Source organism: Electrona antarctica, assembly GCF_951216825.1.
Source record: "Electrona antarctica genome assembly, contig: SUPER_22_unloc_1, whole genome shotgun sequence".
In the NCBI taxonomy this organism is placed as follows: domain Eukaryota; kingdom Metazoa; phylum Chordata; class Actinopteri; order Myctophiformes; family Myctophidae; genus Electrona; species Electrona antarctica.
The window spans coordinates 509,482-526,058 of NW_027638776.1; the positions used below are offsets into that span (position 1 = coordinate 509,482).

The window sequence follows — 16,577 nt, forward strand, 5'->3', positions numbered from 1 at the left end:
CTGAGAGGGAGACAGTGCATAGGAGAGATAGGAAAGCTGAGTGGGAGACAGTGTATATAGGAGAGACAGACTATAAGAAAGCTGAGAGGGAGACAGTGTATATAGGAGAGACAGACTATAAGAAAGCTGAGAGGGAGACAGTGTATAGGAGAGACAGACTATAAGAAAGCTGAGAGGGAGACAGTGTATAGGAGAGACAGACTATAAGAAAGCTGAGAGGGAGACAGTGTATAGGAGAGACAGACTATAAGAAAGCTGAGAGGGAGACAGTGTATAGGAGAGACAGACTATAAGAAAGCTGAGAGGGAGACAGTGTATAGGAGAGACAGACTATAAGAAAGCTGAGAGGGAGACAGTGTATAGGAGAGACAGACTATAAGAAAGCTGAGAGGGAGACAGTGTATAGGAGAGACAGGAAAGCTGACAGGGAGACAGTGTATAGGAGAGACAGGAAAGCTGACAGGGAGACAGTGTATAGGAGAGACAGGAAAGCTGAGAGGGAGACAGTGTATAGGAGAGACAGGAAAGCTGACAGGGAGACAGTGTATAGGAGAGACAGGAAAGCTGACAGGGAGACAGTGTATAGGAGAGACAGGAAAGCTGACAGGGAGACAGTGTATATAGGAGAGACAGACTATAGGAAAGCTGAGAGGGAGACAGTGTAGGAGAGACCGACATTAATAGGGCAGCTGAGAGCGAGACAGTGTAGGACAGACAGACAGACAGACAGACAGACAGACAGACAGACAGACAGACAGACAGACAGACAGACAGACAGACAGACAGACAGACAGGCAGGCAGGCAGGCAGGCAGGCAGGCAGGCAGGCAGGCAGACAGACAGACAGACAGACAGACAGACAGACAGACAGACAGACAGACAGAGGCAGGACAGAGGAAGAGAGGATGTGGTGAGGTTTGATCCAAGGCGGAGGAGAGGATACATGTGTATCTTTCCAGAGACCAGTGCAACATGTACTCTGGGCACAGAGCTGCCTGCTGTCTCCCCAGGGCACCCTCTCTCTCTCTCTCTCTCTCTCTCTCTCTCTCTCTCTCTCTCTCTCTCTCTCTCTCTCTCTCTCTCTCTCTCTCTCTCTCTCTCTCTCTCTCCCATTCCTCCAACAGACCAACGCTGTCCGCCAGAGACCTCCTATCTCCATATTTCGTCACACTACAGCAGTGGTTGGTTCCCAAACGTTTTAAGCTCGAATTTTCTTCTCATCTTCCCGGGACGGCGAGACCCAAACTAGTGAAATAAATTCGACACATTTTGTGAGCTTTGTAGATCAGCTATTTTTCGTTATGGGCTGTACTAACTTAAAAGTTTCATATACGATGTTCTTTTGAAAAAACAAAAATCTCTGGGAAAAATTAAATAATTAAATAATTAAATAATTTAAATACACATTTTATGAAATAAATATGTGTCCGCGAGCCACAAACGAGTCCGACCCAGTGTTTGGGAAACGCTGTACTACACAGTGTCACACTAAAGTAAACGCTGTACTACACAGTGTCACACTAAAGTAAACGCTGTACTACACAGTGTCACACTAAAGAAACGCTGTACTACACAGTGTCACACTAATGTAAACGCTGTACTACACAGTGTCACACTAATGTAAACGCTGTACTACACAGTGTCACACTAAAGTAAACGCTGTACTACACAGTGTCACACTAAAGAAACGCTGTACTACACAGTGTCACACTAAAGTAAACGCTGTACTACACAGTGTCACACTAAAGTAAACGCTGTACTACACAGTGTCACACTAAAGAAACGCTGTACTACACAGTGTCACACTAAAGAAACGCTGTACTACACAGTGTCACACTAAAGAAACGCTGTACTACACAGTGTCACACTAAAGAAACGCTGTACTACACAGTGTCACACTAAAGTAAACGCTGTACTACACAGTGTCACACTAAAGTAAACGCTGTACTACACAGTGTCACACTAAAGTAAACGCTGTACTACACAGTGTCACACTAAAGTAAACGCTGTACTACACAGTGTCACACTAAAGAAACGCTGTACTACACAGTGTCACACTAAAGAAACGCTGTACTACACAGTGTCACACTAAAGTAAACGCTGTACTACACAGTGTCACACTAAAGTAAACGCTGTACTACACAGTGTCACACTAAAGAAACGCTGTACTACACAGTGTCACACTAAAGTAAATGCTGTACTACACAGTGTCACACTAAAGTAAACGCTGTACTACACAGTGTCACACTAAAGAAACGCTGTACTACACAGTGTCACACTAAAGAAACGCTGTACTACACAGTGTCACACTAAAGTAAACGCTGTACTACACAGTGTCACACTAAAGTAAACGCTGTACTACACAGTGTCACACTAAAGTAAACGCTGTACTACACAGTGTCACACTAAAGTAAACGCTGTACTACACAGTGTCACACTAAAGTAAACGCTGTACTACACAGTGTCACACTAAAGTAAACGCTGTACTACACAGTGTCACACTAAAGTAAACGCTGTACTACACAGTGTCACACTAAAGTAAACGCTGTACTACACAGTGTCACACTAAAGTAAACGCTGTACTACACAGTGTCACACTAATGTAAACGCTGTACTACACAGTGTCACACTAAAGTAAACGCTGTACTACACAGTGTCACACTAAAGTAAACGCTGTACTACACAGTGTCACACTAAAGAAACGCTGTACTACACAGTGTCACACTAAAGTAAACGCTGTACTACACAGTGTCACACTAAAGAAACGCTGTACTACACAGTGTCACACTAATGTAAACGCTGTACTACACAGTGTCACACTAATGTAAACGCTGTACTACACAGTGTCACACTAATGTAAACGCTGTACTACACAGTGTCACACTAAAGTAAACGCTGTACTACACAGTGTCACACTAAAGTAAACGCTGTACTACACAGTGTCACACTAAAGTAAACGCTGTACTACACAGTGTCACCCTAAAGTAAACGCTGTACTACACAGTGTCACACTAAAGTAAACGCTGTACTACACAGTGTCACACTAAAGTAAACGCTGTACTACACAGTGTCACACTAAAGTAAACGCTGTACTACACAGTGTCACACTAAAGTAAACGCTGTACTACACAGTGTCACACTAAAGTAAACGCTGTACTACACAGTGTCACACTAAAGTAAACGCTGTACTACACAGTGTCACACTAAAGTAGCAACAATAGCAGCTCTGCAAGCTCACAACATGCCGTCGTGCCGCGTTGTGTGAGCTTGTAGATCTGTTATTTTATGAAGAACAAAAAGAACGTAAGTAAGAGAAAGAGCTTGTGACTAAATTATAACGACACTGGATCCAACAGAGCAGGTTATTATTATTATTATAAATGTTTTATATTTCCCTTTTTGGACATGAAAGGTTTTCACCCGCCAGCGACGAGACACTGTTTTCTAAGCCCTAGGACTCAGTTAGTTGGGCTCTCGTTGTACAAAGGTTGCTGGAGGTGCAGTTTTTTGGGGATTTTCTTCTTCCTTTTATTTTTTTTTACAGTTATGAATGATTCTCATTCATAAGGCCAATTAAAAGCTCCCCAAAGCCACAGCCTTTAGGAGGAATGTGAATTAATCAGGCTGTCACCACTTTCTTGGCACAACAGGGACCTTTTGGAAAGCAAACATGGTCGAGCTGCATGGATGGTAGGGTTTTCCTCTCTGTGTCGAAGAGGCACCAAATCACTATCCTGGGACAGAAAGTCATCAATCACCCTGACCAAACAGCGCGTTACTGGACCAGGGCAATAGCCTGGCTAATAAGCCAGACCGAATCAGCCGTTGGCAAAAAAAAAATTGCCTGCCGGCGGATTACGGTCTGGAGAGGCTCAATTGTATACGCCCATTTCCTACACCAGAGAACTGGTGTGGCCAATCGGGACACGGTATGCAATATGGGTGGGCTTTGGTACATTGACGTTCAATGCTTGAGACCTTTGACTGACAGTAGCTCTAACCAATTGCGTCAAAGAGAAAATGTTTGAACCCGCCCCCCGGGAAACAAGATCCATACACAGCATCTCCAGACTCAAATAGTGTGAGACAGTGTGATTTGAGTCTGGCTTATTAGCCAGGCTACCAGGGCAAGGCCTCAGACAAGGTCCTGCGTCAGACTGCTGGGTCTAGCTATACTGTATACTGTATCATCACTGTTGGCTGGAAATCTGGCATGTCCAAAAAAATAACCTGTGTTCCAATGGATCCCATTGTAGTTATTATTACTACAGATTCAAGTACACAATATTCCTTTTTACTTAAAGGGGCATTCCACTAGAGGTCTGACTTTCTTTTTTTCCCCCATAATTACAGTTCTAGGAAACACAAAATGGGGGTACTTTTTTATTATTTCCACACAACAGCTCTAAGGTATATTAATGACATAGTAAAATGTTGAAAATGGGTGGTTTTCCCCTTTAAGATTAACTTTTGGCTCTTTTCAAAGAGATGCTTTTAATGTCGGTGGTACGTTAATGTGAACCTCTGCATGTCGGTGGTACGTTAACGTGAACCTCTGAATGTCGGTGGTACGTTAATGTGAACCTCTGAATGTCGGTGGTACGTTAATGTGAACCTTTGAATGTCGGTGGTACGTTAATGTGAACCTCTGCATGTCGGTGGTACGTTAATGTGAACCTCTGAATGTCGGTGGTACGTTAACGTGAACCTCTGAATGTCGGTGGTACGTTAATGTGAACCTTTGAATGTCGGTGGTACGTTAATGTGAACCTCTGCATGTCGGTGGTACGTTAATGTGAACCTCTGAATGTCGGTGGTACGTTAATGTGAACCTTTGAATGTCGGTGGTACGTTAATGTGAACCTCTGCATGTCGGTGGTACGTTAATGTGAACCTCTGAATGTCGGTGGTACGTTAACGTGAACCTCTGAATGTCGGTGGTACGTTAATGTGAACCTTTGAATGTCGGTGGTACGTTAATGTGAACCTCTGCATGTCGGTGGTACGTTAATGTGAACCTCTGAATGTCGGTGTTACGTTAATGTGAACCTTATAATGTCGGTGGTACGTTAATGTGAACCTCTGAATGTCGGTGTTACGTTAACGTGAACCTTATAATGTCGGTGGTACGTTAATGTGAACCTTTTAATGTCAGTGGTACGTTAACGTGAACCTTATAATGTCGGTGGTACGTTAACGTGAACCTTATAATGCCGGTGGTACGTTAACGTGAACCTTATAATGCCGGTGGTACGTTAACGTGAACCTTTTAATGCCGGTGGTACGTTAATGTGAACCTTTTAATGTCGGTGGTACGTTAATGTGAACCTTATAATGTCGGTGGTACGTTAATGTGAACCTTTTAATGTCGGTGGTACGTTAATGTGAACCTTATAATGTCGGTGGTACGTTAATGTGAACCTTATAATGTCGGTGGTACGTTAACGTGAACCTTTTAATGTCGGTGGTACGTTAATGTGAACCTTTTAATGTCGGTGGTACGTTAATGTGAACCTTTTAATGCCGGTGGTACGTTAACGTGAACCTCTGAATGTCGGTGGTACGTTAATGTGAACCTCTGAATGTCGGTGGTACGTTAATGTGAACCTTTGAATGTCGGTGGTACGTTAATGTGAACCTCTGCATGTCGGTGGTACGTTAATGTGAACCTCTGAATGTCGGTGTTACGTTAATGTGAACCTTATAATGTCGGTGGTACGTTAATGTGAACCTCTGAATGTCGGTGTTACGTTAACGTGAACCTTATAATGTCGGTGGTACGTTAATGTGAACCTTTTAATGTCAGTGGTACGTTAACGTGAACCTTATAATGTCGGTGGTACGTTAACGTGAACCTTATAATGTCGGTGGTACGTTAACGTGAACCTTATAATGCCGGTGGTACGTTAACGTGAACCTTTTAATGCCGGTGGTACGTTAATGTGAACCTTTTAATGTCGGTGGTACGTTAACGTGAACCTTTTAATGCCGGTGGTACGTTAACGTGAACCTCTGAATGTCGGTGGTACGTTAATGTGAACCTTATAATGTCGGTGGTACGTTAACGTGAACCTTTTAATGTCGGTGGTACGTTAATGTGAACCTTTTAATGTCGGTGGTACGTTAATGTGAGCCTTTTAATGCCGGTGGTACGTTAATGTGAACCTTTTAATGTCGGTGGTACGTTAACGTGCACCTCTTAATGTCGGTGGTACGTTAATGCGAACCTTTTAATGTCGGTGGTACGTTAATGTGAACCTCTGAATGTCGGTGGTACGTTAATGTGAACCTTTTAATGTCGGTGGTACGTTAATGTGAACCTTTTAATGTCGGTGGTACGTTAATGTGAACCTTTTAATGTCGTTGGTACGTTAATGTGAACCTTTTAATGTCGGTGGTACGTTAATGTGAGCCTTTTAATGTCGGTGGTACGTTAATGTGAACCTTATAATGCCGGTGGTACGTTAATGTGAACCTTTTAATGTCGTTGGTACGTTAATGTGAACCTTATCATGCCGGTGGTACGTTAATGTGAACCTTTTAATGTCGGTGGTACGTTAATGTGAACCTTATAATGTCGGTGGTACGTTAATGTGAACCTTATAATGTCGGTGGTACGTTAATGTGAACCTTTTAATGTCGTTGGTACGTTAATGTGAACCTTTTAATGTCGGTGGTACGTTAATGTGAGCCTTTTAATGTCGGTGGTACGTTAATGTGAGCCTTTTAATGTCGGTGGTACGTTAATGTGAACCTTATAATGCCGGTGGTACGTTAATGTGAACCTTTTAATGTCGTTGGTACGTTAATGTGAACCTTATCATGCCGGTGGTACGTTAATGTGAACCTTTTAATGTCGGTGGTACGTTAATGTGAACCTTATAATGTCGGTGGTACGTTAATGTGAACCTTATAATGTCGGTGGTACGTTAACGTGAACCTTTTAATGTCGGTGGTACGTTAACGTGAACCTCTGAATGTCGGTGGTACGTTAATGTGAACCTTTTAATGTCGGTGGTACGTTAATGTGAACCTTTTAATGTCGGTGGTACGTTAATGTGAACCTTATAATGTCGGTGGTACGTTAATGTGAGCCTTTTAATGTCGGTGGTACGTTAATGTGAACCTTTTAATGTCAGTGGTACGTTAATGTGAACCTTTTAATGTCGGTGGTACGTTAATGTGAACCTTATAATGTCGGTGGTACGTTAATGTGAACCTTTTAATGTCGGTGGTACGTTAATGTGAACCTTTTAATGTCGGTGGTACGTTAATGTGAACCTTTTAATGCCGGTGGTACGTTAATGTGAACCTCTGAATGTCGGTGGTACGTTAATGTGAACCTTTGAATGCCGGTGGTACGTTAATGTGAACCTCTGAATGTCGGTGGTACGTTAATGTGAACCTTATAATGTCGGTGGTACGTTAATGTGAACCTCTGAATGTCGGTGGTACGTTAATGTGAACCTTATAATGTCGGTGGTACGTTAATGTGAACCTCTGAATGTCGGTGGTACGTTAATGTGAACCTCTGAATGTCGGTGGTACGTTAATGTGAACCTTATAATGTCGGTGGTACGTTAACGTGAACCTCTGAATGTCGGTGGTACGTTAATGTGAACCTCTGAATGTCGGTGGTACGTTAATGTGAACCTTATAATGTCGGTGGTACGTTAATGTGAACCTCTGGATGTCGGTGGTACGTTAATGTGAACCTTATAATGTCGGTGGTACGTTAATGTGAACCTCTGAATGTCGGTGGTACGTTAATGTGAACCTTATAATGTCGGTGGTACGTTAACGTGAACCTCTGAATGTCGGTGGTACGTTAATGTGAACCTCTGAATGTCGGTGGTACGTTAATGTGAACCTTATAATGTCGGTGGTACGTTAATGTGAACCTCTGAATGCCGGTGGTACGTTAATGTGAACCTTATAATGCCGGTGGTACGTTAATGTGAACCTTATAATGTCGGTGGTACGTTAATGTGAACCTTTGAATGCCGGTGGTACGTTAATGTGAACCTTATAATGTCGGTGGTACGTTAATGTGAACCTCTGAGCGATATCTTTGAACCCTGAGGATGTCCTCTGAGTCTAAATCAGTAGTTCTCACACATGCAATATCTTTCAAAAATGTTAAAAAATAGCAAATGTGCAAGCATGCTGTGAGCTTGTATATATCTGGCATTTTTTGAGTGGTGTAAACCACTCCTACAACTGGCTTTGTTAGTTTACGTGTCTGTTCGTACCAAAAAGAATGTACCCGTGTCTGTTCGTACCAAAAAATTAGCATGGTGTATTGTGATTGGCCGGAATGAGACATTACGTCACTGACATTACGTCAGTGACCACAGCTGATCAGGCTATATAAGACCTTGCACCACTCAGTTCACACGGGTGTGATTTTTTCAATAATAAACGCAAAAATATATATAAAACTAGAAAAAGTCAGGTCTCCACCAGGGCAGGTCAGGTTGTGGCCTCCTGGTGGCACTATAATAGGCCAATGTGAAAAGGGTGCCATTTCTTCTTATTCCTTTGATGGCAATTTATCTTTTTTTGATATATGAAAAAGATAAAACATGGAGAGGTTTTGCGCCCCAACAGTGGTCCAGCTGTAAGCCCTCGTTGGACGTTTGTCTGACTCTTTACGGCCAATTAGGCGAAACCCCAGGACTGTTTTGATAGCTGGCTACGCCAATCAGTGGCAGAGACCCCCATAGAATGACCCCAGGACCTTATCCAAATAATCCCATCGGCTCCAATCAGTCTCATCTTGAATATGTATTGTATGCAGAATGTCGTTGTTGCTGACCAGTGGTGCAAAGTTAATAGGTACATTTACTTAAGTACTATTGTACTTTTACTCCACTAGAATTTAAATTATTATGTAGATTTTGATTATATATAAACAAGATGTTATAAGCCCAGCTTGCTTTTCAAGCAGCTGGCAAAAAACATGCATTACCCACTTCAGTATATACCCACTACGTATATATATATACATTTTGGCCATTTGTGTCGCGATGCGATGCATTGTGAGCTTGTAGATCTGCCATTTTCAAAAGATGTTTTAAACATTAGAAAACCTGAAATGGGACGTTCTGCACAATGAGTACTTTCTACTTCTGGTACATGAAGTATGCCAATACTTTTTGTACTTTTACTCAAGTACAATTTTTAATCCCGGACTTTTACTTGTAACGGAGTAGTTCTACATTGCAGTATTGATTCTTTTTCTTAAAGGAGCATTCAGTGATTTGAGTGATTTGGAAAACCACCCCGGTAACAAAATGTGCACATGCACGCTCTACAGTGGGGGGAAGTGCAACAGGCCAACAGCATGTGCACCAAGGCCCGCCCCCACTCGATCATGATTGGAGGAAGGCCTCTCTCATCCTGATTGGATGAAGGCTTTGCCACCCGCCACCAAAACTGAAACTAGGGTTTTTTGACCCCAGGGGCTCACTGGGGACAGGGAGGAACTCCTTATATGGTCAGCACACTCTATAGTAGGGAGGACTATCCAGAAAAAAAGAAAAAATAAGTGATATTTAGATTAAGTCAAATCACTGAATATACCTTTAAATAAAACATACTGTAGTACTTTTTCCACCACTGCTGCTGACTGGGGTGTATTCCAGTGTAGGCTGACTGGGGTGTATTCCAGTGTAGGCTGACTGGGGTGTATTCCAGTGTAGGCTGACTGGGGTGTATTCCAGTGTAGGCTGACTGGGGTGTATTCCAGTGTAGGCTGACTGGGGTGTATTCCAGTGTAGACTGACTGGGGTGTATTCCAGTGTAGGCTGACTGGGGTGTATTCCAGTGTAGGCTGACTGGGGTGTATTCCAGTGTAGGCTGACTGGGGTGTATTCCAGTGTAGGCTGACTGGGGTGTATTCCAGTGTAGGCTGACTGGGGTGTATTCCAGTGTAGGCTGACTGGGGTGTATTCCAGTGTAGGCTGAGTGGGGTGTATTCCAGTGTAGGCTGACTGGGGTGTATTCCAGTGTAGGCTGACTGGGGTGTATTCCAGTGTAGGCTGACTGGGGTGTATTCCAGTGTAGGCTGACTGGGGTGTATTCCAGTGTAGGCTGACTGGGGTGTATTCCAGTGTAGGCTGACTGGGGTGTATTCCAGTGTAGGCTGACTGGGGTGTATTCCAGTGTAGGCTGACTGGGGTGTATTCCAGTGTAGGCTGACTGGGGTGTATTCCAGTGTAGGCTGACTGGGGTGTATTCCAGTGTAGGCTGACTGGGGTGTATTCCAGTGTAGACTGACTGGGGTGTATTCCAGTGTAGGCTGACTGGGGTGTATTCCAGTGTAGGCTGACTGGGGTGTATTCCAGTGTAGGCTGACTGGGGTGTATTCCAGTGTAGGCTGACTGGGGTGTATTCCAGTGTAGGCTGACTGGGGTGTATTCCAGTGTAGGCTGACTGGGGTGTATTCCAGTGTAGGCTGACTGGGGTGTATTCCAGTGTAGGCTGACTGGGGTGTATTCCAGTGTAGGCTGACTGGGGTGTATTCCAGTGTAGGCTGACTGGGGTGTATTCCAGTGTAGACTGACTGGGGTGTATTCCAGTGTAGGCTGACTGGGGTGTATTCCAGTGTAGGCTGACTGGGGTGTATTCCAGTGTAGGCTGACTGGGGTGTATTCCAGTGTAGACTGACTGGGGTGTATTCCAGTGTAGGCTGACTGGGGTGTATTCCAGTGTAGGCTGACTGGGGTGTATTCCAGTGTAGACTGACTGGGGTGTATTCCAGTGTAGGCTGACTGGGGTGTATTCCAGTGTAGGCTGACTGGGGTGTATTCCAGTGTAGGCTGACTGGGGTGTATTCCAGTGTAGGCTGACTGGGGTGTATTCCAGTGTAGGCTGACTGGGGTGTATTCCAGTGTAGGCTGACTGGGGTGTATTCCAGTGTAGGCTGACTGGGGTGTATTCCAGTGTAGGCTGACTGGGGTGTATTCCAGTGTAGGCTGACTGGGGTGTATTCCAGTGTAGGCTGACTGGGGTGTATTCCAGTGTAGGCTGACTGGGGTGTATTCCAGTGTAGACTGACTGGGGTGTATTCCAGTGTAGGCTGACTGGGGTGTATTCCAGTGTAGGCTGACTGGGGTGTATTCCAGTGTAGGCTGACTGGGGTGTATTCCAGTGTAGACTGACTGGGGTGTATTCCAGTGTAGGCTGACTGGGGTGTATTCCAGTGTAGGCTGACTGGGGTGTATTCCAGTGTAGGCTGACTGGGGTGTATTCCAGTGTAGGCTGACTGGGGTGTATTCCAGTGTAGGCTGACTGGGGTGTATTCCAGTGTAGGCTGACTGGGGTGTATTCCAGTGTAGACTGACTGGGGTGTATTCCAGTGTAGGCTGACTGGGGTGTATTCCAGTGTAGGCTGACTGGGGTGTATTCCAGTGTAGGCTGACTGGGGTGTATTCCAGTGTAGGCTGACTGGGGTGTATTCCAGTGTAGGCTGACTGGGGTGTATTCCAGTGTAGGCTGACTGGGGTGTATTCCAGTGTAGGCTGACTGGGGTGTATTCCAGTGTAGACTGACTGGGGTGTATTCCAGTGTAGGCTGACTGGGGTGTATTCCAGTGTAGGCTGACTGGGGTGTATTCCAGTGTAGACTGACTGGGGTGTATTCCAGTGTAGGCTGACTGGGGTGTATTCCAGTGTAGGCTGACTGGGGTGTATTCCAGTGTAGGCTGACTGGGGTGTATTCCAGTGTAGGCTGACTGGGGTGTATTCCAGTGTAGGCTGACTGGGGTGTATTCCAGTGTAGGCTGACTGGGGTGTATTCCAGTGTAGGCTGACTGGGGTGTATTCCAGTGTAGGCTGACTGGGGTGTATTCCAGTGTAGGCTGACTGGGGTGTATTCCAGTGTAGGCTGACTGGGGTGTATTCCAGTGTAGGCTGACTGGGGTGTATTCCAGTGTAGGCTGACTGGGGTGTATTCCAGTGTAGGCTGACTGGGGTGTATTCCAGTGTAGGCTGACTGGGGTGTATTCCAGTGTAGGCTGACTGGGGTGTATTCCAGTGTAGGCTGACTGGGGTGTATTCCAGTGTAGGCTGACTGGGGTGTATTCCAGTGTAGGCTGACTGGGGTGTATTCCAGTGTAGGCTGACTGGGGTGTATTCCAGTGTAGGCTGACTGGGGTGTATTCCAGTGTAGGCTGACTGGGGTGTATTCCAGTGTAGGCTGACTGGGGTGTATTCCAGTGTAGGCTGACTGGGGTGTATTCCAGTGTAGGCTGACTGGGGTGTATTCCAGTGTAGGCTGACTGGGGTGTATTCCAGTGTAGGCTGACTGGGGTGTATTCCAGTGTAGGCTGACTGGGGTGTATTCCAGTGTAGGCTGACTGGGGTGTATTCCAGTGTAGGCTGACTGGGGTGTATTCCAGTGTAGGCTGACTGGGGTGTATTCCAGTGTAGGCTGACTGGGGTGTATTCCAGTGTAGGCTGACTGGGGTGTATTCCAGTGTAGGCTGACTGGGGTGTATTCCAGTGTAGGCTGACTGGGGTGTATTCCAGTGTAGGCTGACTGGGGTGTATTCCAGTGTAGGCTGACTGGGGTGTATTCCAGTGTAGGCTGACTGGGGTGTATTCCAGTGTAGGCTGACTGGGGTGTATTCCAGTGTAGGCTGACTGGGGTGTATTCCAGTGTAGGCTGACTGGGGTGTATTCCAGTGTAGGCTGACTGGGGTGTATTCCAGTGCTGCTTATGGTGGTGTTTCCCTGGAATTAGTAGTAACTTGTGAGCAGAAACATTGTGTAGAGGCCCATGCAAGGCTCTAAGGCTTTGTGGGATCTGAAGGCTTTACATATAAGGGTTATGTGGAGCGTTGAGCCTTTGAGTGCACACGTAAACGCATGACGCACGCACACACGCATGCATAGGCATTTTTTGGGGTGTGTGACACCTTAGTATACAAGTATACATAACGCTAAACCCTTAACCTAACCTCAAAATGCCTAACCCGACAAAATTCCTAATTGTAAACCTAATTCCCCAAATCCTTTTTTGAACCGTAAAGACAACCATGGCTCTCACAACGTCTATTTCTTGAATCCTACTATATAATACGTTGGCTCCCACGAGTGTAGTAAATACAAGTGCGCAGACTGCGCGTGCACACACACACACACACACACACACACACACACACACACACACACACACACACACACACACACACACACACACACACACACACACACACACATAAAATGTGATTGATTTCATGCTTTAACAGCACTTCTTGGAAACAAAACGCTGCCGTGTGGGTTCGGTTTGGTCCCCGTCCCCCCCTTTTAACCCTTTGCTCTCTCTCCCCCCTCTCGCTTCCTCCTCTCCCTCCCTCCCTCTCCCTCTCCCTCTCCCCCGCTCCCTCTCCCTCTCCTCTCCCTCTCCCCCGCTCCCTCTCCCTCTCCCTCTCCCTCTCCCTCTCCCTCTCCCTCTCCCTCTCCCTCTCCCTCTCCTCTCCCTCTCCCTCCCCCTCCCTCCCAGTGGAGCCGGAGTTCAAGTACGTGGGCAACATGCACGGCAACGAGGTCCTGGGCCGCGAGCTGCTCATCCAGTTCTCGCAGTTCCTGTGCCAGGAGTACACGGCGGGGAACGAGCGCATCACACGCCTGGTCCACGACACGCGCATCCACATCCTGCCCTCCATGAACCCCGACGGGTACGAGGTGGCCGCCAATCAGGTGACGTAGTGACCAGTGGTTCTCAAACTTTTTCACCCTAGTAGTAGCCTTGCCGAGCCATGAGGCCCATAGGGGCAGGAGCCTATCCCCTGTTTCTGTAGCCATGAGGCCCATAGGGGCAGGAGCCTATCCCCTGTTTCTGTAGCGTGAGGCAGCTTGATGTACAAGTACACCCCCTGGACATGACGCTATAGTATGTCGCAGGGACTTACCCCCGATCCAACCCTTGATGCTGAGTGTCAAGCAGGGAGGCACTGGGTCCCATTTTTAGAGTCTTTGGTATGACCCGGCCGGGGATTGAACCCGACCTCCCAGTCTCAGGGCGGACACTCTAACCACAAGGCCACTGAGCTGGTTTTCACCCTAAGGACCGCCAAATGTACACTTATTATCCCGCGGAGCCACATGTGAAGAGATATGCCAGGGACTCCCATAAGAGATTTCTTTTACGGCTCTAGCAGTGATTCTCAACCCTTTTAATTTCAAGCACCCCCAGTTTGACTTGCATTAGGCTACGGACCCCCATTTAATGGCATTTCTATCTCTGGGACCCCATGCACTTTATGCATGCGCATACCATACCCTCTCTATAGTGCTGTCAAACAAGTCTTGTGAAATGTATGAAAAAGTTCAATCTGCAACACAATTATATAGAACGTAAAACGTTGAAGACCCCTGACGTAAATTACACCAGTGATGCTAAACCTTTTTTTATGGCAAGGAAACCCCAGTTTGACAGGAATCTGATACAACTGTGGACATGCAGTGTACAAATGGAGCCGCAGTTTCCCAGTAGTTTCGAAGGAAAAATGCAAAAGAGGATCGAGGGCTGCGTGCAGCGTTCTTAAAATCAATGAAAAATTGCAAGCAGTATATGGAGGCCCATTCTGGGCGGGAACCCCTTTTGGTGTTAGCATTATGTTATGCTTTAGCTATTGAAAAATAGCAGATCTACAAGCTCATAGCGCGCCACCGAGTGGCGCGCTACGAGCTTGTAGGTCTGCTATTTTTGAAAAATCGAAGGACGACTGACATAGAAACATAGCTCTTTCAGAAAACTGTCAGGATGTAGAAGACATTTTTAGAATCTGATCTCAGGTCAGAATGGGTTAAAGGAGGAGGGCGGCAGGGCTTCACATTCAGAGCACATGAAAAAAAACCAAGGCACACTTCCCAAAAAAAGTTTAAAAGCTTTAATACATAATTTAAAAAAACAAGCCAACATGTTTCACTCTAATCAACCGCTGAACTAATAGCCTTTGTACTAAAGCTTTTTAACCTTTTTTTGGAAGAGTGACTTTTTAATTTTTATCTGTTAGTTCGCAATAGTTCTCGGAAATTACATAATGCTATTGTATTTGTATATGCTGTCTTCATACATTGTTGAAAAGGCTATTAAGTTGTAACCATGAGACCTCCCATTCTCACACCCCGGATCAGCCATAGATAAAACGTTCTCACTCATTACCTTTCCACCTCTCGCACTGGATAATAGGAATGTATGGGCATGTATGCAGATGTGGACCAATAAACATTATAGAAGATAGTTTATAATAGGAATGTATGGGCATGTATGCATGTGGACCAATAAACATTATAGAAGATAGTTTACAAATTGTAAATTACAGTCCACACACGTACTGTGTATTGTGGTCAACCAGACGCTAGTAAAATCATATAGGATAATTTAAATATTGTGTGTGTGCAACTGTGCATGTGTGTGCATGCGTACGTGTGTGCATGCGTGTGAAAAGTTAGAAACATTCCAAGAGTCCTGGAACAAAACATGTTTGTCTTGTATGTGTGTTGTTTAGCTGGGTATTATGCTGTGTTCTTGTCCACAGATGTGTAGTATGTCATTTAGGACAGATTCTAGGTTTGATATCATTGTTCTGTCAATGTCTGTTATTACCTAGTGTCTCTGGGAAAAACAACTGCTGCTATGCTAGGGCTAATTACGGTATATGGTATACGCACGCACGCACGCACGCACGCACGCACGCACGCACGCACGCACGCACGCACGCACGCACGCACGCACGCACGCACGCACGCACGCGCGCGCACGCACGCACACACGCACACGCACACACACACACAAAAATAATGTGTAAAATAATCACACACGTAGCATTACATGAATACGATTGGGCATTTAAACGCACACATGGAGACACACATGCATGTGTGTGCGTGCACGCATACATTTAAGTCGTTGTTTGGGCATACGAGGCATGAATCTACTACAAACTAGCAAGTACACACATCCAAATAGTGTTTCAGCCTATTAACTTAAACTATTAACTTAAACTTCAGGACCTAGTTATTTGGAGACAAGAAAAATATGGTTAAGTAAAAAAAATAAAAAAAATAAACGTATATGGTTTGGGACTGTGCTCTGTAATTGTTTTAATCATTACTGTATTGGTATTTTCCCTCGCACAATAAGTGCGTATTTGCACTTTTAGCTTCATTCTTACATGTGGTTTATGTTTTGCCTTTGTGTTGTAAATTATGTTTAATGCAGCCCCTCGTAGCCAAGTCTTTCTTGTAAAAATAAAAAAGATATAGGTTGAAGCTGGCATGATTTCAGGTTCAGAATCCTATAGGATTTTTTTTCGCTATAGGGTAAGAATTAATCCTATGACAAAAAAATCCTATTAGAATTTGGAACAAATCCTATTGGATGTTCTTATAGGACAATAATCCTATAAGGGTATTAAAGTTGGTTCTTCGCAATAATTATAATGCACTGCGATGTATTATAATACATACAAAACCGCCCTCAAGACCCACCTCTTCAACATTGCCTTCCCTAGCTAACCCCTCTCACTGCCTTTCTTTTTAATGTTTTTTAGCTTTTAGTGTTTTT

General features: G+C 45.1%; 1 protein-coding gene across 2 annotated transcripts in view; it reads left to right on the forward strand.

The window, feature by feature from the left end:
- The window catches only part of cpn1 (carboxypeptidase N, polypeptide 1), a 49,457-nt gene that overhangs the window by 3,050 nt on the left and 29,830 nt on the right, over positions 1-16,577 (forward strand). For both annotated transcript variants that reach the window (XM_079530594.1, XM_079530593.1), the window contains exon 2: positions 13,509-13,705. In XM_079530594.1, the coding sequence (XP_079386720.1) occupies positions 13,509-13,705 (197 nt within the window). The remainder of the gene's footprint in view (positions 1-13,508; positions 13,706-16,577) is intronic.